Source organism: Pongo abelii, chromosome 2 (assembly GCF_028885655.2).
Source record: "Pongo abelii isolate AG06213 chromosome 2, NHGRI_mPonAbe1-v2.0_pri, whole genome shotgun sequence".
Taxonomy (NCBI): domain Eukaryota; kingdom Metazoa; phylum Chordata; class Mammalia; order Primates; family Hominidae; genus Pongo; species Pongo abelii.
The window spans coordinates 101,694,516-101,721,344 of record NC_085928.1 but is presented as its reverse complement, the minus strand read 5'-3'; the positions used below and the strand labels follow the sequence as shown (position 1 = coordinate 101,721,344).

Genomic DNA, 26,829 nt, shown 5'->3' with positions numbered 1-26,829 from the left:
CTGAACTTCTACTATGCAGCAGACTCTGCTTCAGGCCCTGGGGACTCTGCAGGGAAGAACAGACCAGGGCTGGTCCTAGAGAGCTTTTGGTCACTGCAGTGACCAGAGGACCTGGTACTGAAACAATGTCAAGGCCAGAGGAAAGCTTTGAAAGTAGTCACCCAACCTTCTCATTTCAGGTAGGGGGAAATGCAATCCTAGAACTAAGACTAGTTCAAGATCACAGTCCTGGCCGGGCGCGGTGGCTCACGCCTGTAATCCCAGCACTTTGGGAGGCCGAGGCGGGTGGATCACGAGGTCAGGAGTTCAAGACCAGCCTGGCCAACATAGTGAAACCCCATCTCTACTAAAAATACAAAAAGATTAGCCGGGCATGGTGGCGTGTGCCTGTAGTCCCAGCTACTTGGGAGGCTAAGGCAAAAGAATTGCTTGAACCTGGGAGGTGGAGGTTGCAGTGGGCTGAGATTGTGCCACTGCACTCCAGCTTGGGCAACAGAGTGAGACTCTGTCTCAAAAAAAAAAAAAAAATCCCAGTCCTAGTACAAGGAAAAGCCAGGATGAGACTGGATCTCCTGATACCTGCTAAATAGCCTTACCAAAAATATGACCATATACCACTAATATTATATATAAATACCATACTATTATCTATTCTAAGTAATATTAATATACACCATATATATGTATATATATTCATATTTGTACAAAGCAATAATATTTGTACAAAGTATATAGTGATGTAAAGTTTTAAAAAATGTTTCTTGTTAAATGAAGCCCTTCAGCAGCAAAGGGGCTAAGAGTTACTACTGTCTTCAGAATTATAATATTAACTGTTAAGTATCACCTTGAAATGCAACACAAACTGTGTTTATGTTTATTGATTTCACTACCTAGAAAATTCAGCAAATATAAAGGCATAAGGGTTTTAGACATTTTCTTCTTTTTTTTGAGACCGAGTCTCGCTCTGTCACCAGGCTGGAGTGCAGTGGTGCAGTCTCAGCTCACTGTTACCTCCGCCTCCTGGGTTCAAGCAATTCTCCTGCCTCAGCCTCCCGAGTAGCTGCGACTATAGGTGTATGCCACCACGCCTGGCTAATTTTTCTATTTTTAGTAGAGATGGGGTTTCACCATATTGACCAGGATGGTCTCGATCTCTTGACCTCATGATCTGCCCACCTCAGCCTCCCAAAGTGCTGAGATTACAGGCATGAGCCACCATGCCCAGCCTAGACATTTTCTTAAACCTACCTCATTCGAAGACTTGACTTAGCCATTTCATGATGTTCAATTTCAGCCTTTTTCATATAAAATATTTTTTTAATTGAATTTGCATCCTGTCAAGATAAAATTACTTGGTTTAAAAAAGGAACAGATAAAAGGACAGCTTAATGCCCCCAACTCATGCAATGGACACCTTCTATGGCACTCTTTCCACTCGGAGCAGACTTCCATTCAATACCCACAAAGCTGTATCCTCCAACATTTCTACAAGCTTCCGAAATATCTATCTTCATAAAGTCGTCACTAATTAAATATACGTCAAAATGCCTCCTAGTTCTTTCATGATTAGTCAAGTAATATTTAGACAAAGATCTAATGGTATAATACAGTAATGCCCCACTGTCCATGGAGGATACATTCCAAGACCCCCAGTGGATGCCTGAAACCTTGGACAGTACCAAACCTGGAACACATTTCTGTCGGTGTCTTCCATCCACAAATTTAATTCCTTTTCCATATTAACAAAGCACTTTTCATGCACTGTGGCTGTAACTTTTTGCAGTCTGAGGTGCAACAATAAAACTAGCAGAAACTTCTTTTTTTTCCTTCTTTACAATTTCATGAATAGCAGATTCATCTTTTTTTTTTTTTTTTGGTGGAGACAAGAGTCTTACCATGTAGACCAGGCTGGTCTCAAACCCCTAGCCTCGAGTGATGCTCCTGCCTTGGCCTCTCAAAGTGCTGGGATTACAGGCCTAAACCACAGTGCCCAGCTGGGAGATTTGTTCTTACTGTAGATCTTAGCAATCTCAGCATACTTTTTTTTTTTCCCCTAAGTCAAGAACTTTCACCTTTTCACTTAAAGGGAGCACTTTAAAGCTTCCGGAATTGCCAGCATCACAACTCTTGTGCTTTGGGGCCATTATTAAGTACAGTAAAGTTACTTGAACATAAGCACTGCAATACCACAACAGTCGAGCTGATAACCGAGATGGCTACTCAGTGACTAACGGCAGGTGGTGTATATAGTGTGGATAGACTGAACACAGGAATGATTCATGTCCCAGGTGAGACCAGATAGGACAGAGGTGGATGGCATGAATTTCATCACAATACTCAGAATGGTGTGCAATTTAAACTTATGAAGTGCTTATTTCTGGAATTTTCCATTTAACATTTTCTGACCTCAGAACCATACGAAAGCAAAACCGCAGATAAGGTGAGGGACTACGGACAATTAACTCTACTTGTGTACACTGACCTAAAAATCAAAATAAAGATGCACTTCTAAGATTAAAGATTATATACACAAGTTTAGAATGAATGTACTTGCTTAAGTTTCCCTTCTCTTTAAAACTTATGTTAGAAAAAATAATTAGACCCAAAAGTAAAATTCTTAACTGTAACAACAAACAATTAGTACTGTATATTATTAAAATGTCCTATTAGGGACTAGGAATACAAGGACTTCATAGTTCATTCCTAATTTTCTCTCAGAATTTCTTAAAAGATGAAAAATAAAAGTTATCATTAACTACCAGCGACAATTTTGAGTATTTGAGTCAGCATTCAGAAAATTTAAATGACTTTATTCCCAAAAGATTTTCTGAGTCTCCTTTGGCAAATTCCCAATGATACACGATTAATTCAATAAATTTCTACAAGCAATTATTCATTACAGAACTATAAAACTTCTAAGATGGAATTTGCAAAGCAATGAAACAGTCATTTTACATTGTGTACTGCACTACACAGATTGCTTTTTATATTTATGAAGTTTAAATGCAGGGAATAAGTCAATATTTAACTAAAAAATGGATTCAAAACTAACCAGGTCTGGCATAAGGACAGAAATTTAGGTGAGTGGAATAGAACCAAGAATCTAGAAATAAACCCATACATCTATGGTCAACTGATTTCTAACAAAGTTGCCAAGACAATTCAATGGGGAAAGAATAATCTTTTCAATATATAGTGCTGGGATAATATCTCATATCAAAGAATGAATTTGGACTCCTACCTTACATGTACCTCACATATACAAAAATTACTTCAAACTGGATCAAAGATCTAAGTATGTTAAGAGCTAAACTATAAACTTCTTACAAGAAAACATAGGTGTAAATCTTTGTGATTTTGGATTAGGCAATGATTTGTTTGATATGACACTTAAGCATTAGCAACCAAAGAAAAAAATAGATAAAGTGAACTTCGAAATGAAAAACTTTTGTGTGTCAACAGACACAATCACAAAAGTGAAAAGACAAGAGAATGGGAGAAAATATTTGCAAACCATTTACATGATAAGAGTATAATATCCAGAACATATAAAGAACTCTTACAACTCAACAACAAAAAAACAGGTAACACAATTAAAAAATGGGCAAATGATCTGAACATTTCTCTAAAGACATATGAATGACCTAAAAATCAAAATAAAGAATAAAATAAAAAGATGTTCAGCATCATTAATCATTAGCGAGATGTAAATCAAAACCACAATGCCATACCACTGCACACTCCCTAGGATATCCATAATAAGAACAAAAACAAAAATGGAAAACAAGTGTTGGTGAGGATGTGGAGAAATGGCAACACCTGGATATTGCTGGTGGGAATGTAAAATGGTAGAGTTTGGAAAACAGTTTGGCGATTCTTCAGAAAGTTAAATATACAGTTAACACACATGACCCTGCAATTCCATTCCTAGGTATGTATCAAAGAGGAAAAAAAATATATATATATATATGTAGTATTTATATGTCCACGTAAAAACGTATACATGAACGTTCACAACAGCATTATTTCTAATAGCCAATAAGTAGAAACTATCCAAATATCTATCAACTGATGAATGGGTAAATAAAATACAGTGTATATCTCTATAGTAGAATATTATTCCACAATAAAAAGAACATAGTACTGACACATGCTACAAAATGGATAAACCCTGAAAACATTATGCTAACTGAAGGAATCTAGTCGCAAAAAATCCATATCACATATTATATGATTCTATTTGTGTAAAATGGCAACAGGCAAACACAGAGACTGAAAATAGATTTGAGGTTGCTTAGGGCTAGAGAAGTTGGGGGGACATAAAGGGCGACTGTTAATTGACTGGAATGATGGCTGCCCAATTCCATGAATATAATAAAAACCATTAAATTAAACACTTTTTTTTTTTCTTTTTGAGACAGAGTCTTGCACTGTCACCCGGGCTGGAGTGCAGTGGTGCAATCTCAGCTCACTGCAACCTCTGCCTCCCGGATTCAACCGATTCTCCTACCTCAGCCTCCCAATTGGCTGGGATTACAGGCGCCTGCCACCACGCCCAGCTAATTTTTGTATTTTTAGTAAAGATGGGGTTTCACTATGTTGGCCAGGCTGGTCTGGAACGCCTGATCTAGTGATCCACCCACCTAGGCTTCCCAAAGTGCCGGGATTACAGGCGTGAGCCACCGCGCCCAGCCTAAATTAACACTTTTAATGGGTAAAGTGCATGGTATGTGAATTATATCTCAATAAAGTTGTTTTATAAAAATTACTGACCTTAAATTATCTACTATTACCAAGGAAAACAGCAACAACAACAACAACAACAACAAAACTAACCTTGAATACTTGAGAGCCAGGCTCATTATAAGTTTTGGCATTTTTTGCGAGGAGATCTATATCTTTGGCCATTGCATGAATACTTTTGTAGCTTCCATTCTACAATAAACAACAAAATATAGCAGTTTCTTTTAATGAGAGTTCATCAGTACAACCTTTAAAAAAAGAACCCCACATATTTCTAAATTGTCACCATATTTCAAGACTTTATTGGAAAGTACACATATGAACAACATGTAAAGTCATTTTCTTTTTTATAAATTATTACTGTACCCATTTCTAAGTAAGTTTTTGAGATAGGTAACAAAACCAGAGCTGCATTATTCTCATAAAAATAAATTACAATTTTTAAAAAGTCAAATAAGGTAAAAGTTTTATTTTGCAAACACATAGTGCTTACTATGTGCCAAGCACAGTTCTAAGTGCTTCATGAATACTAATTCTTTAAAGTGGATTTAATAGTGTGAAGCAAAACTCCCTCTAGTTACACGAACCACTTGGGGTAAAATATGAAATCAGTCCAGCACAGAGGCTAACATTTTCTGAGTACCTACTGTGTGCTACAGCTGTCACATCTTAGGGCTGACTCAATCCAAAACAACCCAGGAATACTCATACAGTTGCCTAAATTTACAAAGGAAATGAAAGACGGACACACTTTTAGGTAAGAGGCACACATGACTAATGATAAGTACATGGAAATGAAAAAGACATGGTCTAGAGAGAGTGAGGAAACCAAACTGAGTGAAATGGAAAGTGGAGAAGGGTAGAACCATAAGCACAGATAGGGTAAAAACAAAAGAGGCAGAATCCAGGGAGCCAGGCAAAGGAGTGTAGCTATTTGCCACGTGGGACTACTGACAACTACGCATCCTTCTTATATGGAGGGAATCAGCACAGGCATAGGGAGGGCTCTACCTCCCACAATGAGGATGAAAGTGGGCAGATGGTCACTTTGCCAGCAGCCTGGCAGCCAGGGCAAGGGGAAATAACCACAGGTCAGCTAATTCATGCTTGGGTCTAGAGGGATTAATGCAATGGCCAGGAATTCATTCCTGACTCCTGTAGAGGAGGAGAGTCTAGCAGTAGAGCAGCAAGTATCCAGGGACCACAGTGGAAAATTACAGTGGTAACAGCAATGGCCCCACAAAGAGGCTGTGCATGTTCTCAGCTGTGCCATGATGTTCCTGAGTTCTGCCTAGTATCCAAAGGCTAGTTCCTCAACCTTTCTTCTCAACATTTCTATGAGCTATCCAATATGCTTTTCAAAAATTCCTTTTCCACTTACATTAGTCAGAGTCCGTTTTATTCAACTGGTACAAGGAGTTGTGACATGCTTTAGCAGGCATTGGAAAACAAGTGAATTAAGTCTCTGAACAGGGGACTGGCAGGAAGAAAGCCAAGGTCAGGAGGCAAGACATAGAAAGGACTAGAAAGTTTTTCACCAGAGAGGTAAAATAGATTATTCCAGTAATTTGGACGTAAGAGGACAAGGACCTTGAATCCGGTGATGGCAAAAGGTGACTCCGAGACTTTTGGAAAGAAGAAAGGACAAGATAAGGTGAGAAGTCAAAAAGAGAAGACTGGGGCTGAGATAGAGATGATTAAAGATCTGATTCAATTTCCAGGATTATGAAAACATAATCCTCCTAAACGGATGTTAGAAATTCCAGGGATTTAGGAGACTTGAGTCATTCTCAGTAGCAGTTACTGGGCTGATTTAAAAACCTGATGAGGCCTGGCAGGGTGGCTCACACCTATAATCTCAGCACTTTGGGAGGCCAAGGTGGGTGGATCACTTGAAGTCAGGAGTTCGAGATCAGGCTGCCCAACATGGTGAAACCCTGTCTCTATTAAAAATACAAAAATCAGCCAGGTTTGGTGGCAGGCGCCTATAATCCCAGCTACTCGGGAGGCTGACGCAGGAGAATGACTTGAGTCCAAGAGGTGGGGGTTGCAGTGAGGTGAGATCCTGCCATTGCACTCTAGCCTGGGTGACAGGGCAAGACTGTCTCAAAAAACAAACAAACAAACAAACAAACAAACCCTAAAAAAAAGGATGATATATTAGGGAATCTGTATTTTATCATTCTGTGAAAATTTATCTGTGGTACCAGTAATTAAACACTGTTACTCTTTACTACTCTCTTAGAATTTAAAGTCAAAGAAGTTTCTCCTTCCTGGCAAACCACAGTGGCTATCAGTCTCATTTCTCAATGAAACTATGTAACACACTGTTTTCCTTTTTGCCTTACCTCCTGGGAGCAGCAAACGCTTCTTATCCTGGGAAGATCAGTGACTCACATTTATGAGGACCTCATGCTGTAGGTTCTATGTGAGATGCTTTATCTATATTATCACTAACCTCTATGACTCTGCAAAGTAGCGATACTACACGCAACATACAGCAGAGGAAGCAGGCAAATCACCTGACCAAAGTGACATAACTGGTTAAGTAGTAGAGCTAGAAAAAGAACCATATCCGTTCTACTCTAAATACTCAATTTCTGGTACAATTTAGCTCTTTTTCCCTATACTTTCTCTTACTTCTAATAGTCAAATTTTAAATCCTAGTCACTCAGTCACACAATTAATATTTATTAAGCACCTACTCTGTAGAGAAACAGTAAGTGTAAGGGTTGAGAACACAGACTACAGCTAGACTGTCTGGATTCAAATCCTAGTTCTCCTCACTAAGCGGTGATTTGCGCAAGTTACTTAACATTTCTGTGCTTCAGTTTTCTAACTTGTAAAATGGGAATAATAACAGTACTACCCTGTGGAGTTTTGAGAATTAATTAGCTAATACATATAAAGCACTTAAAACAGTACTAGGTACATAGCAAGTCTATGTGAGTGTTTAGTTGCCGCTATTTACTGCTAGGGATACAGTGAAGGGGTAGGGTAGAGAGGGCCAAAGAGAAAAAAATAGTATCTAATTCCACTGACCTTCCACTCTAACATCCATTGTAGGTAGCTTTTATTCTAACGTATCCTAAAGCTATTTGGAAGCAGATAAAAATAAACAACAGGTTACCCCGTCTACCCTGATGTGATTATTATGCATTGTATGCCAGTATCAAAATTTCACATACCCCATAAATATATACACCTGCTATGCACCCACAAAAATAAAAAATAAAAAAATTAAAAATGAAATAACAAAGCTTTTGTCACAAATGTATCTTTTATAATCAGAAATGTCGGTAACCAATGTGTTTTAATTTTTGTCCTAAGATGCAATCCAAAGCTACAATCAGTAACACTATCTTAATTTATTTACATGATTTGCTAATAACCTCTTACAGAGATAACTAGCTTCTCTGTTTTCTAAAAGCTCCTAGGAAAGCTCATAGGCCAATCTGCTCTAAACCACAATCATTTACTTATGGTCATCTTCATACCTGTATCCTCTGGGCAATGGTCTTGAGATCTATAGGCTCCTTAATTATTGCATAATAATCTGGATATTGCTGGAAGACAAAAAACCAGGCATGCTCAATAAGTTAAACTATTCAGCTAATGAGAAGAGAAGGAAGTATATTGACAATCTGTTGTTCAAACAACCAGTTAAGCAGCTTTGTGAGATTCAAGGCTAAAGACATGGCTGTACAGCACATTTATTATATCAGAACCATAAAGAATTTAATTTTAAGAAGCTTCATGATCTATCCAACAGCATGACACAGGAGTTAAAACTTGGTATTTTGAGTGTTATTATTATGCAACTAGCATACAATTTAATGTTTTAAAAAAATCTAGGCTGGGGCCGGGCACGGTAGCTCACACCTGCAGTCCCAGCACTTTGGGAGGCCGAGGCGGGTGGATCACCTGAGGTCAGGAGTTCAAGACCAGCCTGGCCAACATGGTGAAACCCCATCTCTACTAAAAATACAAAAAGTAGCCGGGCGTGGTGGCAGTCACCTGTAATCCCAGCTACTCAGGAGGCTGAGGCAAGAGAATCATTTGAACCTGGGAGGCAGAGATTGCAGTGAGCTGAGATCGTGACATTGTACTCCAGCCTGGGGGACAAGAAAGAGACTTCGTCTCAAAAAAAAAAAAAAAAAAAAAAAAAAAATTCTAGGCAGGGCGCGGTGGCTCACACCTGTAATCCCAGAACTTTGGGAGGCCGAGGCGGGTGGTTCACGAGGTCAGGAGATTGAGACCATCCTGGCTAACATGGTGAAACCCTGTCTCCACTAAAAATAGAAAAAAAAATTGGCTGGGCATGGTGGCACACAACTATAGTCCCAGCTACTCTGGAGGCTGAGGGAGGAGAATCACTTGAACCCAAGAGGCGGAGGTTGCAGCGAGCCGAGATCGTGCCACTGCACTCCAGCCTGGGCGACAGAGCGAGACTCCATCTCAAAAAAAAAAAAAAAAAATCTAAATTCGACCAGGCGCGGTGGCTCACACCTGTAATCCCAGCACTTTGGGAGGCCGAGGCAGCTGGATCACTTGAGGTCAGAAGTTCAAGACCAACCTGGCCAACACAGCGAAACCCCGTCTCCATTATAAATACAAAAATTAGCCGGGCATAGTGGTGTGCGCCTGTAATCCCAGCTACTCAGGAGGCTAAGGCAGGGGAATCGCTTGAACGCAGGAGACGGAAGTTGCAGTGAGCCGAGATCGCGCCATTGTACTCCAGCCTGTGCAACAGAGCAAGATTCCGTCTCAAAAAACAAACAAAAATTCGAAATTCACAGAATTATACAATTTTTCATTTAAAGTCCCAAGATATCTATGCCTAGAAATAAAGCAGAAGAAATGCTGTTTAGGAGTTTGTTACAAGCTCTTTTAATAACGTTAATCTAAATAACGTTATTATATAATATTCACATAAACTTTCATAAGGATCTGTAAGAAGTCAGGTTGCAAAATTTGTTAGCTTCATGTTTAACTTGATGCTTCTGCTTATTTCAGTCAAAGTAAGTTTTTTCAAAACAAAATACCTTTTGAATGAAACTTTGTTAAAGAAATGAAGCATGGCTGGGCATGGTGGCTCAAGCCTGTAATCCCAGCACTTTGGGAGGCTGAGGTGGGTGGATCACCTGAAGTCAGGAGTTCGAGACTAGCCTGGCCAACATGGTGAAACCCCATCTCTACTAAAAATACAAAATTGGCCTGGTATGTTGGTGCATGCATGTAATCCCAGCTACTTGGGAGGCTGAGGCAGGAGAATCGCTTGAACCTGGGAGGTGGAGGTTGCAGTGAGCTGAGATTGCGCCACTGCACTCCAGCCTGGGCAAGAAGAGCAGAACTTTGTCTCAAAAAAGAAAAAAAAAGAAGCGAAATTCTGGTCAGGCATGGTGGCTCATGCCTGTAAGCCCAGCACTTTGGGAGGCCGAGATGGGCGGATCACGAGGTCAGGAGTTCAAGACCAGCCTGGCCAATATGGTGAAACCCCGTCTCTACTAAAAATACAAAAATTAGCTGTGTGTGGTGGCGGGCGCCTATAATCCCAGCTACTCAGGAGGCTGAGGCAGAAGAATCGCTTGAACCCGGGAGGCAGAGGTTGCAGTGGGCTGAGATTGCACCACTGCACTCCAGCCTGGGTGACAGAGCAAGACTGTCTTGGAAAAAAAAAAAGAAAGAAATGAAGCAAAATTATTAGCAACTTCTGATTTATCAAATACCAGCTCATCCCAAGAAATTGAACATGTTGAGGAATGTCCTTGAAGCTTTCACAACCACCTAGAATCACTCACTGCCCTCAGGCTTTCCTACAGATTTTCTTCCTTGGAGGAAATAACTGAAGTTGCCCAAATATCAAAAGTTGGTCTTATCAGATGGGAGAGGTTCAGGGGAAGTCAGATTGTGCTCTCCCAGCTCTTCCTACCTGTTCAAACCCTACTGAAGCCCAAGCAGCAACAATAAAAACAGAAAGCCACAGCCTTCACTCAGTTACTGGGCTGAACAGATGATCTCAGTGTTGTTTTATCTCATCTGTCCCCTAAGCTTACCAACACTTTCTTAACCCTACTCCTTCCTTTACTTGGATCAATCTCCATTGCTGCCCCTTCTCTTCACCAGTTCTACTTCTGAGAGAAGGTTCAGAGGACAAATTATGGCAAGGCCACCCAGCATGGAGTACAAAGTAATTCGAAGTCATCCAATCCCACAAATTCCCAATCTACCTCTCCCATGCAGCCAGCCTGCTTGGGACGGACTTACTAAGGAAAGGTGAAAACTGCCCTGCCCCTTCAGGTCTCAATCCTTGTTGTCTTTCAAATTGTCACACCCTGAGGGACCAATAGAAACCTGCTTTTCCCAACCAGCTCCTTCAAGGTGACCTTGAAGGGGGAATGGGGGGAACTAATTATTGATGTTTCATTGCCCCAAATCACTGCTGTTGATTTGACCATCACTGATTATCTCCTGCAGGGTAAGAATAAATCTTGAGCGAAGACAGTACTTCTATTTTGTGTGTATGTGTGTGTGTGTGTGAATGAGAGTGACAGAGAGAAAGAGAGAGAAAGAGACAGGGTCTCTTTCTGTTGCCTAGGTTGGAGTGAAGTGGCATGATCACAGTTCACTGCAGCCTCGAACTCCTAGGCTCAAGTGATCCTCCAAACTCAGCCCCCCCAAACAGCTGTGACTACAGGTGCACACCACGACTAGTTAATTAAAAAAATTTTTTTTGTAGAGACAGAGTCTCAGCTATGTTGGCCTCTCAAAGCTCTGGCATTACAGGTGTGGGTCACTACACCTATCCTGTACTTCTTTTATAATTTTTTTTACTGTAATAAAATAAATTTCATGTAGTAACATGAAATTTGCCATTTTTAAGTGTACAGTTCTGTGGCATTAGGTACACTCACACTGCTGTGCAACTATCACCGACATCCACCTCCAGAACTTTTTAATCTTGCAAAATGGAAACTCTGTACACATTAAACAACTCCCCATTCCCTCCAGCCCCTGGCAACCACCATTCTAACTTTATGTCTCTAAGATTTTGAGTATTCTAGGTACCTCATATAAGAAATCATACAGCTCTCCCTCCCCCTCCCCCTCCCCCCTCCCTCTCCCCTTTCTTCGGTCTCCCTCTCCTTCTTTTTTCGGTCTCCCTCTGTTGCCGAAGGTGGACTGTGCTGCCGTGATCTTGGCTTGCTGCAACCTCCCTGCCTCGGGCTCCTGTGACTCTCCTGCCTCGGCCTGCTGAGTGCCTGGGATTGCAGGCGCGCGCCGCCACGCCTGAATGGTTTTTGTGTTTTTGGTGGAGACGGGGTTTCGCCATGGTGACCGGGCTGGTCTCCAGCTCCTGGCCTCGAGTGATCTGCCGGCCTCGAGTGATCTGCCTGCCTCGGTGCTGGGATTGCAGACGGAGTCTCGCTCACTCAATGCTCAATGGTGCTCAGGCTGGAGTGCAGTGGCGTGATCTCGGCTCGCTACAACCTCCACCTACCAGCCTCCTGCCTTGGCCTCTTAAAGTGCTAAGATTACAGCCTCTGCCCCGCCGCCACCCCGTCTAGGAAGTGAGGAGCGTCTCTGCCTGGCCGCCCATCGTCTGGGATGTGAGGAGCCCCTCTGCCCAGCCGCCCTATCTGGGAAGTGAGGAGCACCTCTGCCCGGCCACCATCCCGTATGGGAAGTGAGGAACATCTCTGCCCGGCCGCCCATCGTCTGGGATGTGAGGAGCGCCTCTGCCCGGCTGCCCCGTCTGGGAAGTGAGGAGCGCCTCTGCCCAGTCGCCCAACATCTGGGAAGTGAGGAGTGCCTCTGCCCGGCCGCCCTGTCTGGGAGGTGAGGAGCGCCTCTGCCCGGCCGCCCCGTCTGGGAAGTGAGGAGCGCCTCTGCCCGGCCGCCCCGTCTGGGAGGAAGTGAGGAGCACCTCTGCCCGGCCGCCCCGTCTGGGAGACGAGGAGCACCTCTGCCCTGCCGCCCCGTCTGGGAGATGAGGAGCACCTCTGCCCGGCCGCCCCATCTGGGAGGTGAGGAGCGCCTCTGCCTGGCCGCCACCCCGTCTGGGAGGAAGTGAGGAGCGCCTCTGCCCGGCTGCCCCATCTGGGAAGTGAGGAGCGCCTCTGCCCGGCCGCCACCCCATATGGGAAGTGAGGAGCGCCTCTGCCCGGCCACCCCGTCTGGGAGGTGAGGAGTGCCTCTGCCCGGCTGCCACCCTGTCTGGGAGGAAGTGAGGAGCACCTCTGCCCGGCTGCCCCGTCTGGGAGATGAGGAGCACCTCTGCCCGGCCGCCCCATCTGGGAGGTGAGGAGCGCCTCTGCCTGGCCGCCACCCTGTCTGGGAGGAAGTGAGGAGCGCCTCTGCCCAGCTGCCCCATCTGGGAAGTGAGGAGCGCCTCTGCCCGGCCGCCACCCCGTATGGGAAGTGAGGAGCGCCTCTGCCCGGCCGCCCCGTCTGGGAAGTGAGGAGCACCTCTGCCCGGCCGCCCCGTCTGGGAGGTGAGGGGTGCCTCTGCCCAGCTGCCACCCCGTCTGGGAGGAAGTGAGGAGCACCTCTGCCCGGCTGCCCCGTCTGGGAGATGAGGAGCACCTCTGCCCGGCCGCCCCATCTGGGAGGTGAGGAGCGCCTCTGCCTGGCCGCCACCCCTTCTGGGAGGAAGTGAGGAGCGCCTCTGCCCAGCTGCCCCATCTGGGAAGTGAGGAGCGCCTCTGCCCGGCCGCCACCCCGTATGGGAAGTGAGGAGCGCCTGTGCCTGGCCACACCGTCTGGGAGGTGAGGAGCGCCTCTGCCCGGCCGCCCCGTCTGGGAGGTGAGGAGCGCCTCTGCCCGGCCACCACCCCATCTGGGAGGAAGTGAGGAGCACCTCTGCCCAGCCGCCCCGTCTGGGAAGTGAGGAGCGCCTCTGCCCGGCCACCCCGTCTGGGAAGTGAGGAGTGCCTCTGCCTGGCCGCCACCCCGTCTGGGAGGAAGTGAGGAGCGCCTCTGCCTGGCTGCCCCATCTGGGAAGTGAGGAGCGCCTCTGCCCAGCCGCCACACCGTCTGGGAAGTGAGGAGCACCTCTGCCTGGCCGCCCCGTCTGGGAGGTGAGGAGCGCCTCTGCCCAGCCGCCCAGTCTGGGAAGTGAGGAGCGCCTCTGCCTGGCCGCCCTGTCTGGGAGGTGAGGAGCGCCTCTGCCTGGCCGCCACCCCGTCTGGGAGGAAGTGAGGAGGGCCTCTGCCCAGCTGCCCCATCTGGGAAGTGAGGAGCGCCTCTGCCCGGCCGCCACCCCGTATGGGAAGTGAGGAGCGCCTCTGCCCGGCCGCCCCGTCTGGGAAGTGAGGAGCACCTCTGCCCGGCCGCCCCGTCTGGGAGGTGAGGGGTGCCTCTGCCCAGCTGCCACCCCGTCTGGGAGGAAGTGAGGAGCACCTCTGCCCGGCTGCCCCGTCTGGGAGATGAGGAGCACCTCTGCCTGGCCGCCCCATCTGGGAGGTGAGGAGCGCCTCTGCCTGGCCGCCTCCCCTTCTGGGAGAAAGTGAGGAGCGCCTCTGCCCAGCTGCCCCATCTGGGAAGTGAGGAGCGCCTCTGCCCGGCCGCCACCCCGTATGGGAAGTGAGGAGCGCCTGTGCCTGGCCACACCGTCTGGGAGGTGAGGAGCGCCTCTGCCCGGCCGCCCCGTCTGGGAGGTGAGGAGCGCCTCTGCCCGGCCACCACATCTGGGAGGAAGTGAGGAGCACCTCTGCCCAGCCGCCCCGTCTGGGAAGTGAGGAGCGCCTCTGCCCGGCCACCCCGTCTGGGAAGTGAGGAGTGCCTCTGCCTGGCCGCCACCCCGTCTGGGAGGAAGTGAGGAGCGCCTCTGCCTGGCTGCCCCATCTGGGAAGTGAGGAGCGCCTCTGCCCAGCCGCCACACCGTCTGGGAAGTGAGGAGCACCTCTGCCTGGCCGCCCCGTCTGGGAGGTGAGGAGCGCCTCTGCCCGGCCGCCCAGTCTGGGAAGTGAGGAGCGCCTCTGCCCAGCCGCCCTGTCTGGGAGGTGAGGAGCGCCTCTGCCTGGCCGCCATCCCGTCTGGGAGGAAGTGAGGAGTGTCTCTGCCTGGCCGCCCCGTCTGGGAAGTGAGGAGCGCCTCTGCCCGGCCGCCCCGTCTGGGAAGTTAGAAGCGCCTCTGCCCGGCCGCCCCCTCTGGGAAGTGAGGAGCGCCTCTGCCCGGCCGCCCCGTCTGGGAGGTGAGGAGCGCCTCTGCCTGGCTGCCACCCCGTCTGGGAGGAAGTGAGGAGCGCCTCTGCCAGGCCGCCCCGTCTGGGAGGTGAGGAGCGTCTCTGCCCGGCCGCCCTGTCTGGGAAGTGAGGAGCGCCTCTGCCCGGCGGCCCTGTCTGGGAGGAGAAATTCTTCTGCCTTGGGATGCTGTTGATCTATGGCCTTTCCCCCAGCCCCGTGCTCTCTGAAACATGTGCTGTGTCAACTCAGGGTTAAATGGATTAAGGGCGGTGCAAGATGTGCTTTGTTAAACAGATGCTTGAAGGCAGCATGCTCTTTAAGAGTCATCACCACTCCCTAATCTCAAGTGCCCAGGGGCACAAACACTGCAGAGGGCCACAGCGTCCTCTGCCTAGGAAAACCAGAGACCTTTGTTCATGTGTTTATCTCCTGACCTTCTCTCCACTATTATCCTATGACCCTCCCATATCCCCCTCTCCGAGAAACACCCAAGAATGATCAATAAATACTTCATAAATAAAAAAAAAGAAAGAAAAAAAAAAAAGAAATCATACAGTACTTGTCCTTTTGTGATTGGCTCATTTTGCTTAAAATAACGTCTTTAGAGTTCGTCCATGTAGGATGTTTCAGAATTTCCTTCCTTTTTAACGCCAAATAATATGCCACTGTATGTATATGTCACATGTACATTCATTCACTGATGGACACCTGAGTTACTTCCATTTTTAGCTATTGTGAATAATGCTGCTATGAATATGGGTATACAAATATCTCTTCAATACCCTGCTTTCACTTTCTTTGGAGTATATATCTAAAGTGGAACTGCTGGATCATATGGTAATTCCATGTTTAATTCTCTAGAGAATCATCATACTGTTTTCTCCTTTTCTTAAAATTTTAAGTCATATGGCCAATATTAATAATTATATCTTTCTAGTAAGATTCACACATAGGACAGCAGTGGTCAGTTGCTTTATTTCTAATGTTGCAACTATCCTATAGCTAGTCAAGACATACCTTTAAGTAACTAGTCTTGCCAATGACTGATGAGGAAAGCTGCATGCTACTCATCAGTCAACAAGCATCTTGCATATCTACGACCACCCAGCATGGGGTACAAAGTAATCCGAAGTCATCCAATCCTTCGGATTGGGTTCCAGTTATAGACAGTAATACAAAGGTAAATACAGCATAGTCACTGTCCTCAAGAAATTCAGGGAGTAGAAAAGGAGGTAGACAGAAAAGTAAATGATCACAATAGGGCTAAGTGCTACCATAGAGTACTTCAGAAAGTATACCCTTACCTAGAAATATAAGAATGCTGAGGCCATGAAAATGTTTGCAGTTTCATAGGCTAATGTGAGTCAAATCTATATGTTAATTATCTTTTGGGTGTCAAGACATAAGGAACTCTGATACTTTTTAAAGGTCTCGCTTGTCTAGAAAACCTCTTCCTTTTTCAGGTAGAAGAGTACCTAATTCGTTTTTCTTTTTTCAGCATCACCAGGAAATCAAAGAGAACTAAAAGGAGGAAGAGCTCATATATCTTCCTCTTACCCTGTCTCCTACACAAAGAGAAAGTTTCCACTCTTAAAAATGCAAGGTTTAGGCCGGGTGTAGTAGCTGATGTCTATAATCCCAGCACTCTGGGAGCCTGAGGCAGGTGCATCACTTGAGGTCAGGAGTTCAAGATCAGCCTGGCCAACATGGTTGAAAGCTTGTCGCTACTAAAAAATACAAAAATTAGCCAGGTGTGGTGGTGCATGCCTGTAATCCCAGCTACTTGGGAGGCTGAGGCAGGACAATCGCTTGAACTCAGGAGGCGGAGGTTGCAGTGAGCCAAGATCATGCCACTGCACTTCAGCCTGGGTGACAGAGCGAGACTCCGCCTCAAAAAATAAATAAATAAATAAAAAAGACTTAGTTAAGGTGCTTATTTTATCACTGAAGAATTACCAATCTTGGAAACAACCCAATGTCCATTGACAGATGAATGAGTAAACAAAATGTAGTAAGGCACAGTGGCACAAGCCTGTATACCCAGCTACTTGGGAGGCTGAGGTGGGAGAATTGCTTGAGCCCAGGAGTTTGAGGTCAGCCTAGGCAACACAGCAAGACTCTATCTCTAAACAAAACAAAACACTCCAAAAAACTTAAAAACAAAAGGTATTATATATAAATAACAAAATGCTATTCGGTTTTAAAAAGGAATGAAATTCTGATTCAGGCTACAATATAGATGAATCCCGAACATATGCTAAGTCAAATAAGCCAGTCACAGGACTAATATTGAATGATTCTTCTTCTATGACATACCTAGAATAGTCAAATTCATAGACAGAAAGCAGAATGGTGGTTGCCAGAAGCTGGGAGAAGAGGGGAGTGGACTTGGTATTTAATGGGTATGGAGTTTTGGTTTTGTAAGACTAAAAAGTTCCAGATAGTGGTGATGGTTGCATAAAAATGTGAATGTACTTAATGCCACAGAACTGTACACTTAAAAATGGCTAAAATGATAAATTTTATGATACATATCCTTTACCAGAATAAGAAACAAACAAAAATAATTACCAATCAAAAAACAAAAAACATAAAAATAAAAAAATAAAAATCACAACCTTGTGATCATGTAAAATGATAGACCGTATACATTTTGTGCTGCTGTGAGGAGGATCTCTTGGCTGTCTCCAACATCTTCCTTTTATTTATTTATTTTTTGAGATGGACTCTTGCTCTGTCACCCAGGCTGGAGTGCAATGGCATGATGTCAGCTCACTGTAACTTCCACCTCCCAGGTTCAAGCAATTCTCCTGCCTCAGCCTCCCGAGTAGGTGGGATTACAGGCGCGCACCACCACATCAGGGTAGTTTTTATACTTTTACTGGCGATGGGTTTTCACCATGTTGGCCAGGCTGGTCTCAAACTCCTGACCTCAGGTGATCTGCCTGTCTTGGCCTCCCAAAGTGCTGGGATTACAGGTGTGAGCCACTGCGCCTGGCCCAACATCTTCCTTTTTTTTTTTTTTTAATTTGAGACGGGGTTTCGCTCTTGTTGCCCAGGCTGGAGTACAATGGCGCAATCTTGACTCACCCACCGCAATCTCTGCCTCCAGGGTTCAAGAGAGTCTCCTACCTCACCCTCCCGAGTAGCTGGGATTATAGGCATGCACCGCCACGCCCAGCTAATTTTTTGTATTTTTAGTAGAGATGAGGTTTCTCCATGTTGGTCAGGCTGGTCTCGAACTCTCAACCTCAGGTGATCCACCTGCCTCGGCCTCCCAAAGTGCTGGGATTACGGGCATGAGCCACCACGCCCAGCCCAACATCTTCCTTTTAAACTTACTTTATTTATCGGTAATTAATACAATTCTTGAAGTACTAAAAACAAAACACTGACATGTACCTGTTTTTAATTGCATCACTTACCACTTTAGAAGGCAGTTTCTGAAAAAGTTCGCTAATGAGACGTCCTGATGGATTTGTAGCTACAACTATGGCTTCAAGAAGCTGCTCCAGGATCTCCTTCAAGTAAGTTGGAGAAGACTGGTAATGTGAAGAAAAAAGTACTTTGTAAGAGAAATAATAAAATGCTGAATACTACATAGCTTCTAAAATTGTAAAGCTAATTCAAAACAGCAACTTTTTTTTTTTTTTGGGATGGAGAGGCTGGAGTACAGTGGCACAATTTCAGCTCACTGCAACCTCCACCTCCTGGGTTTAAGTAATTCTCCTGCCTCAGCCTCCCAAGTAGCTGGGATTATAGGCGTGGCCACCAGGCCCAGCTAAATTTTAATTTTTAGTAGAGACGGGGTTTCACTATGTTGGCCAGGCTGGTCTTGAACTGCTGACCTCGTGTCCGCCCACCTCGGCGTCTCAAAGTGCTGGCATTACTGGCATGAGCCACTGTGCCTGGCCAAAAAACGCAACTCCTAAGCAGTACTTATTTTAACTCCAAATTCCAAGAATACCCCATAATGTTCTGATGCTGGACATAGGCACTGTATCCCTAGAACAACCTATATGAACCTAATGAGGTGCCTTATATTATTTTTGCAACAAAATCCCTTGTACTAGGTCCTTTTACTGAACCTTTTTCTACAGTAAATATTGTAATGGCAAAGTTTAAGTGCTACAAATGTAAAATGAGCAACTGAGCAGGAGAAAACATGTCCCATAATAGTTCATCATTTCTATATCTGCTGTTCACATCTATTGAAGTCTTCATATTCTTATAGGACAATGACTACTTTAACATAGAGTTGGGACTACATACTTTTAACCATGGGGTGCTCTACCAGGTCTAACTGAATTCAAATTAAGTCAAAACTAAATAGCGATTAAGTAAATCAATGTACACCATTTCTGTTCTTTAGACTCACTGGTTTATACCTAGCTTAGTCACTGTTTCAACATAGGAAGTATATGCCCCAAAGAGTACTTGACCAGGGAGGGTCCAAGTCTGAAGCAAGTTTCTAGAATAAGCAATGGAATGTCTCAGTCAAGGATTAAATTATGCTTCTAGTCCAAATCATTCTTTGTACATATAAAATAAAGAGTAATTTTTTTTTGGTTTAAATCATAGAAGTACTGGTATTCTGTCCTAATCTAACAGAAGCTCTTTTTATTTAGTATAGATAGTCTCAATTTTAAGATCCAACACTTTTTTTCCTCCCCATTCTGTTGCCCAGGTTGGAGTGAAGTGGCGTGACCATGGCTCACTGCAGCCTCTAACTCCAGGGCTCAAGCAATCCTCCCACATTAGTTTTTCAAGTAGCTAGGACCACAGATGTGTACCACCATGCTTGGCTAATTTTTTTACTTTTTGTAGACATGGGCGTCTCGCTACATTGCCCAAGCTGGTCTCAAACACTTGGGCTCAAGTGATCCTCCAGTCTCAGCTTCCTAAGTGTTGGGATTGCAGGCGTGAGCCACCGCACCAGACCAAGAAAATCATCCTTAATTTAAAAATTAGAAACCTGAAAATTTCTTCTCCCTCCATGAGAATCATTGAGTTATAAAGAGTCTTGGGGTCTGGCATGATGGCTCACGCCTGTAATCCCAAGCACTTTGGGAAGGTGAAGTGGGAGGATCACCTGAGGTCAAGAGCTCGAGACCAGTCTGGCCAACATGGTGAAACCTCATCTATACTAAAAATACAAAAATTAGCTGGTGTGGTGACAGGCATCTGCAATCGCAGATACTCAGGAGGCTGAGGCAGAAGAATCGTTTGAACCCAAGAGGTGGAGGTTGCAGTGAGCTATGATCGTGCCATTGCACTCCAGCCTGGGCCAAAAAGCAAGACACTGTCTCAAAAAAACAAAATTTGAAAGAGGCTTGGGAGGTATAAATGTGAATGTACAAGACCCTCCCAATTTCTCATCAATTATGCATTACAGAAATATGGGCAAGTCCTGAATACAGGCATTTTAATTTTTTGACTAGAGCCCGGAAGGCCTACACTAAGGGTGGGGCCTCTGCAAGCAGTGTTCTACCGAAGAAAGCATAGGCTGCTTCTCCTGTATTCATATCAGAGAGTAAAATTCCAGGAAATTCCTATTTTTAGCCTTCTATCTAGTTCCAATCACTTAACTACTTAAAGAAATTGACAAGGTGCTGAGGAACTATATACATGTATTTACATATTACATATAAAATATAAAATTTTATACATATAAAAATAATATATACGAACTACATGTATATGTGTATGTGTATATATATATATTTTGTGTCTGTCTGTCTGTCTATCTATCTATCTATCTATCTATCTATATTTTCTTGAGACAGAGTCTCATTCTACAACCCAGGCTGGAGTACAGTGGCATGATCTCAGCTCATTGTAACCTCTGCCTCCCGGGTTCAAGCCATTCTCCTGCCTCAGCCTCCTGAGTAGCAGGGACTACAGATGCCCACCACCATGCCCCAACCCAGGCTGGAGTACAGTGGCATGATCTCAGCTCATTGTAACCTCTGCCTCCCGGGTTCAAGCCATTCTCCTGCCTCAGCCTCCTGAGTAGCAGGGACTACAGATGCCCACCACCATGCCCAGCTAATTTTTGTATTTTTAGTAGAAATGGCGTTTCACCATGTTGGCCAGGCTGGTCTCAAACTCCTGACCTCAGGTGATCTGCTGCCTTGGCCTCCCAAAGTGCTGGGATTACAGGGGTGAGCCACAGCACCTGACTAGGAACTGTATTTTGAGACTCTAAGAAGTAATTGTGTTTTTGAGAAATTCACCCATCACTGCTTCTCTGTATTCCAGCAAAAGGCCTATGTAAATAAGTTACAGAAGAAAAGGGAATATTCTGCATTGTGCTTCTTACAATTTAGCTGTAGAAAAGAGTCGTGATCCCCTCTACTATACTTTTTTCTCTTTTCAAACATGTCTTTTTATTTTCTGTCTTTCATTTTTTTTTGAGATGGAGTCTCACTCTGTCGCCCAGTCTGGAGTACAGTGGCGCCATCTCGGCTCACTGCACCCTCCACCTCCCGGGTTCAAGCGATTATTCTGCCTCAGCCTCCAGAGTAGCTGGGATTACAGGCATGTGCCACCACGCCTAGCTAATTTTTGTATTTTTGGCAGAGACGGGGTTTTACCATGTTGGCCAGGCTGTTCTTGAACTCCTAACCTCAAGTGATCCTCCCGCCTTGGCCTCCCAAAGTGCTGGGATTACAGGTGTGAGCCACCGCGCCTGGCCATGAAGCATGTGTCTTTATTTAGTAAATATTTATCAGCACCTACATGTCAGGTATAGTGTAGATATGAGGAATAAATGAACAAGAAGATACCTGCTTAGGAGCTATCATTCTACTTGGGGAAAGAGAGAAAAACATGTAAACTAGTACGTTATTTCACATACAGTGACATTATAAAAACTGAAGACAACCCTGTGATGACAGGGTGGGGTAGGGGCTGAAAAGAAGGAAGGCAGAGCAAACAATGGAGATAGGGTGGTCAGGAAAGTCCTGTCTCAGTAGACACCATTTTAGATGGTGTTAGAACAATAAAAAAGAGCCAGTCACCGGAAAAGCCAAAGGAAGCATTTTCTACGCAGAAGAACAACTGCAAAATTCCAGAGGCAGAAACACACCCGGTATGTTCTAGGAACAGTAACCATTCTAACCTACAGAAATATTCCTCACTAAGGTGATTACATTCCAACTTCTAATCACAACACTGCCTTTCCTTACATGATGTCTCAATGTAGCAATACTGGGCTAATCCTTGATAATATCAAGATTCTCTTTAAAACTGAGCAGGAAATATGCATTAATGTAAGTACAATTCATGAAAATAACCACACATGGCACACGTTGTCCAGGATATCCTAGGATCCCTTAAAAATGGAGTGGAGCTCTCTGGCTGAATGTCCTTTTATCCTCCCAGTACCAATACAATTGCACAGGAATTCTAGTTGCCCACAACAGCCCAGAGGGAATCACAAGCAGGGGCCCTCTCTGCCTTCCAAGAGCCCATCCATCACAAGTTTCAGCTACACACTTACTCCTTCAGTCACTGTGCCCTGATTGTCTTGCCCATCTTCATCATCATCTTCGTCATCTGCTTCTCCTTTCTGAACAAACTCATTTCTTGTTCGAAGGTACAAATCCCAGAGTTTGCAAGCGGCTTTATATTCAGGAGAATCTGGCTGTATGTTAGCAAAGAGAAAAAAAAAAATCACTTTAGTAGCGTATTGGAAATGAGTTGCTACTTTTAAAGCACCTGTTTCAGCAAAGACCAAAAATTCTATTACAAATTTTAACATCCTCATGATTAAAACATATATGGGTCTAAATCCCGCTTCCAAAAAATTAAGTGTATGTTTTAAAGACATTCTGAAATCAAATTATTTATGTCTTATCTCATTACAGAAAGACTTGAGGCAGAAGAAAAATGATTTGCTAAATTAAAACTAATTATGACCGGGCATGGTGGCTCACGCCTGTAATGCCAGCACTTTGGGAGGCCAAGGCAGGCGGATCATGAGGTCAAGAGATCGAGACCATCCTGGCCAACATGGTGAAACCCCGTCTCTACTAAAAATACAAAAATTAGCTGGGCGTGGTGGTACGCACCTGTGGTCCCAGCTACTCGGGAGGCTGAGGCAGGAGAATCACTTGAACCAGAGAGGCAGAGGTTGCAGTGAGCCAAGATTGCGCCACTGCACTCCAGCCTGGTGACAGAGCAAGACTCTGTCTTAAAAAAACAAAAAAAACAAAAAAAAACAAACCCAAAAAAACTAATTATTATTAATACACTAAGAAAGACAACTTAAAGGATAAGATTTGATTTAAAGGATAGAAGCTAATGATGGTTCTGATGTTATTAATACTTCTAGTTTGAAATTCTTTAATACCTTGTTTCAAAATGTCTGCTCATGAAGTATAGTGGGCATAATAAACTCTTGACTGAAACCTTCTAGTAAAAACAACGTTGGATGCAATGTTTAAAAAATAAAACTTTAAAAATGCATACATGGGATGCCAATAGGAAGTAAGGATGTTCATAAAATTAAAGGAGTAAAAGCAGGAACCCAGATGAAAACCCACAACACTTAAGTCAAATGTTCACTTTGAGGGCATTTATTTGTGATAAAACCAAGCTTTCATTTCCAAGGCTTCTCTGGGCAGCAAGGAGGGAAGACAAAGGTCAGGGTCTACCAGCAGTTGGGAATCCAAAGGCCACGGCTGCACTGTTAGTGGGAACTCAAATCAGTTTCTACACTGCCAGGGAGCAAGGACAACTGCCCATCTCAACCTCTACCTATCTAAACTCATGCCTATCTCAAACCATGGCACTGAGAGGAGAGGAGAGGCATGAAATGAATCTCGGAGAACTCTTCATCATAAGTTAGCCTTAACAAAGACAGGCCAGTCATCCTGGACAAGCAACAAATCATTTCTGGATGAAACCAACTTCAATTTAATGCTCCAATGATCTCTACAGATAAAGTTCCAACGAATATGAGTCCATAGTAAAAAAACATGAGGCACATAAGAATCAAAGAATCACAAGAGAAAGCTAGCAAAAATGACAGTGACAACAAATATATGTTAGATATCGGAATTCAAATAATTAGATTATCAGAATAATCTACCATAGAATAAAAAACAGATGTGTTAAAAATGTTTAAAAGTTCGGCATGGTGGCCAGGCGCGGTGGCTCATGCCTGTAATCCCGTAATCCCAGCACTTTGGGAGGCCGAAGCAAGGGGATCACGGGGTCAGGAAATTGAGACCATCCTGGCTAACACAGAGAAACCTCGTCTCTACTGAAAATACAAAAAAATTAGCTGGGTGTGGTGGCGGGTGCCTGTAGTCCCAGCTACTCAGGAGGCTGAGGCAGGAGAATGGCGTGAACCGGAGAGGCGGAGCTCCAGCCTGGGTGACAAAGCGAGACTCCGTCTCAAAAAAAAAAAAAAAAAAGTTGGACATGGTGGCGCACACCTGTAGTCCTGGCTACTTAGGTGGCTGAGGCAGGAGGATCACTTAAGCCGAGGAGTTTAAGGCTGCAGTGAGCTACAACTGCCTGTGAATAGCCAGTGCACTCCGGCCTGGGTGACAGAGCAAGACTTTCTCTCTTTAAAAAAAACAAAAAGTTTAAAGAAACAATGAGTTTGAAAACAATGAGCAAAGTCCTACAGACTCTAAAACAGACGCTACTTCCTATATGCAGAAAAATTAAAATGCAAATACTAAATTTATATTTAACTAATTTAAGAGATTTCACCAAGAAAATTGAAAGAACTAAAAGAAAAAAAAAAAAAGATTATCTAAAAAGCAACACAGATGCTGGGCACGGTGGCTCACGCCTGTAATCCCAGCACTTTGGGAGGCTGAGGCAAGTGGATCACCTGAGGTGGGGAGTTCAAGTCCAGCCTGGCCAACATGGTGAAACCCTGTCTCTACTAAAATACAAAAATTAGCCGGGCGTGGTGGCAGGCGCCTGTAATCCCAGCTACTCAGGGGCTGAGGCAGGAGAATCACTTCAACCCAGGAGTCAGAGGAAGCAGTGAGCCAAGATCACATCACCGCACTCCAGCCTGGGCATCAGAGCCAGACTCTATCACAAAAAAAAAAAAAAAAAAAAAAAAGGCAACACAGACACAAAAGCAGGAAATATGAAAAGTTAAGAGAAATGGAAACCTGTGGGAAGTCTAATATAACACCCAATCAGAGTTACTACAAGAACAGAGCAAAGGCAAAATGCAAAGACATGGCTAAGAACTTTCCAAAGATGATGAGAAACACCAACCTAAGATTTATGAAGCATTACTACTCGCAAATTCTATAAAGATATCCACATCTAAATATATCACAATGAAACTATAAAATACAAAAGAGAAAAGGATACTAAAGATAGCCAGAAAAGACAAGACAGATAACCTTTAAAGGAACTACAATCATACTGGCGGATGACTTCTCAATAGCAAAATGGAATGAAGAATAAAGAAAGTAATAATAATGAATGGTACTGACTCTACAAATCAATATTATTATTATCATTGTTTTTAAAGACAGGATCTCACTGTTGCCCAGGCTGGAGTGCAGTGGCATGATCATAGCACGCTGCGGCCTTGAACTCTTGGGCTCAAATGATCCTTCCACCTCAGCCCCTCAAGTAGCTGGGACTACTGGTGCACGCCACCATGCTCAGCCAATTAAAACAATTTTTTTTTTTTTGTAGAGATGGGGTCTTAGCACACTGCCTAGGCTGGTTTCACACTCTTGGCTTCAAGCAATTCTCCTGCCTCAACCTTCCAAAGCGCTGGGATTATAGGCATAAGCCATCATGCCTGGCTGAATAGCATTTTATGGCAGGGGTCCCCAACCCCCAGGCCACGAACAGCTACCAGTCCATGGCCTGTTTGGAACTGGGCCACACAGCAGGAGGTGGGCAGCAGGCAAGACAGCATTATCGCCTGAGCTCCTCCTGTCACATCAGCAGTGGCATTAGATTCTCATAGGAGTGTGAACCCTATTGTGAACTGAGCATGCAAGAGATCTAGGCTGTGAGCTCCTTATAAGAATCTAATGCCTGATGATATGAGAAGGAAGAGTTTCATCCTGCCCCTGCCCCCTACATCCACTGCTGCCCATGGAAAAATTGTCTTCCACAAAACTGGTCCCTGGTGCCAAAAATCTTGGGGATCACTGTTCTATGAGATTCAAAAATTGCCACAAAAGAACTAAAGTACACAGCATCAGCATTACAAATAAGGAAAAGAGTGATCAGAGTTGAATTATTCTAAAGTCTTTGTATTGTTTGGAGGATTAAGAACCTGATTAGCTTCTGACTTTGATAAGTTAATTATGCATATTAAAACTTCTTAGATAAGAACTAAAAGATTATCCATAGGTGTTACAATTTCCAAATTTTAGAGGTAATAAGAGGAAAAAAGTTTTGAAAAAAAATGAAATCAAAAGAAGGCATAGAGAAAAAAATAACAAAATGCATTGAAGAGTGAAATAAACTGAGCAAGGTGGTGTGTACCTGCAGTCCTAGCTACCTGGTAGGCTGAGGTGGGATGACTGCTTGAGTCCAGGAGTTTGAGTCTGGCCTCGGCAACTTAGTGAGACCTCATCTCTTAAAAATAAGGCCAGGCATGGTGGCTCACGCCTGTAATCCTAGCACTTTTGGGAGGCCGAGGCAGGCACATCACCTGAGGTCAGGAGTTCAGGACCAGCCTGGCCAACATGGCAAAACCCCGTAAAAATACAAAAATTGGCCGGGCATGAGGGTGGGTGCCTGTAATCCCAGCTACTCAGGAGGCTGAGGCAGGAGAATGGCGTGAACCCGGAAGGCAGAGCTTGCAGTGAGCCGAGATCACGCCACTGCACTCCAGCCTGGGCAACAGAGCGAGACTCTGCCTCAAAAAAAAAAAAAAGAAATGGCAAAG

General features: G+C 44.5%; 1 protein-coding gene across 50 annotated transcripts in view; it reads right to left on the bottom strand.

Moving 5' to 3' along the window:
• Positions 1–26,829, bottom strand: part of PBRM1 (polybromo 1) — a 142,513-nt gene that overhangs the window by 96,688 nt on the left and 18,996 nt on the right. For all 50 annotated transcript variants that reach the window (XM_054552081.2, XM_024244402.3, XM_054552101.2 and 47 more), the window contains 5 exons: positions 22,435–22,578; positions 18,356–18,472; positions 8,241–8,309; positions 4,837–4,935; positions 1,249–1,334 (listed from right to left, as the gene is read on the bottom strand). In XM_054552081.2, coding sequence (XP_054408056.2) covers positions 1,249–1,334; positions 4,837–4,935; positions 8,241–8,309; positions 18,356–18,472; positions 22,435–22,578 — 515 coding nt within the window. The remainder of the gene's footprint in view (positions 1–1,248; positions 1,335–4,836; positions 4,936–8,240; positions 8,310–18,355; positions 18,473–22,434; positions 22,579–26,829) is intronic.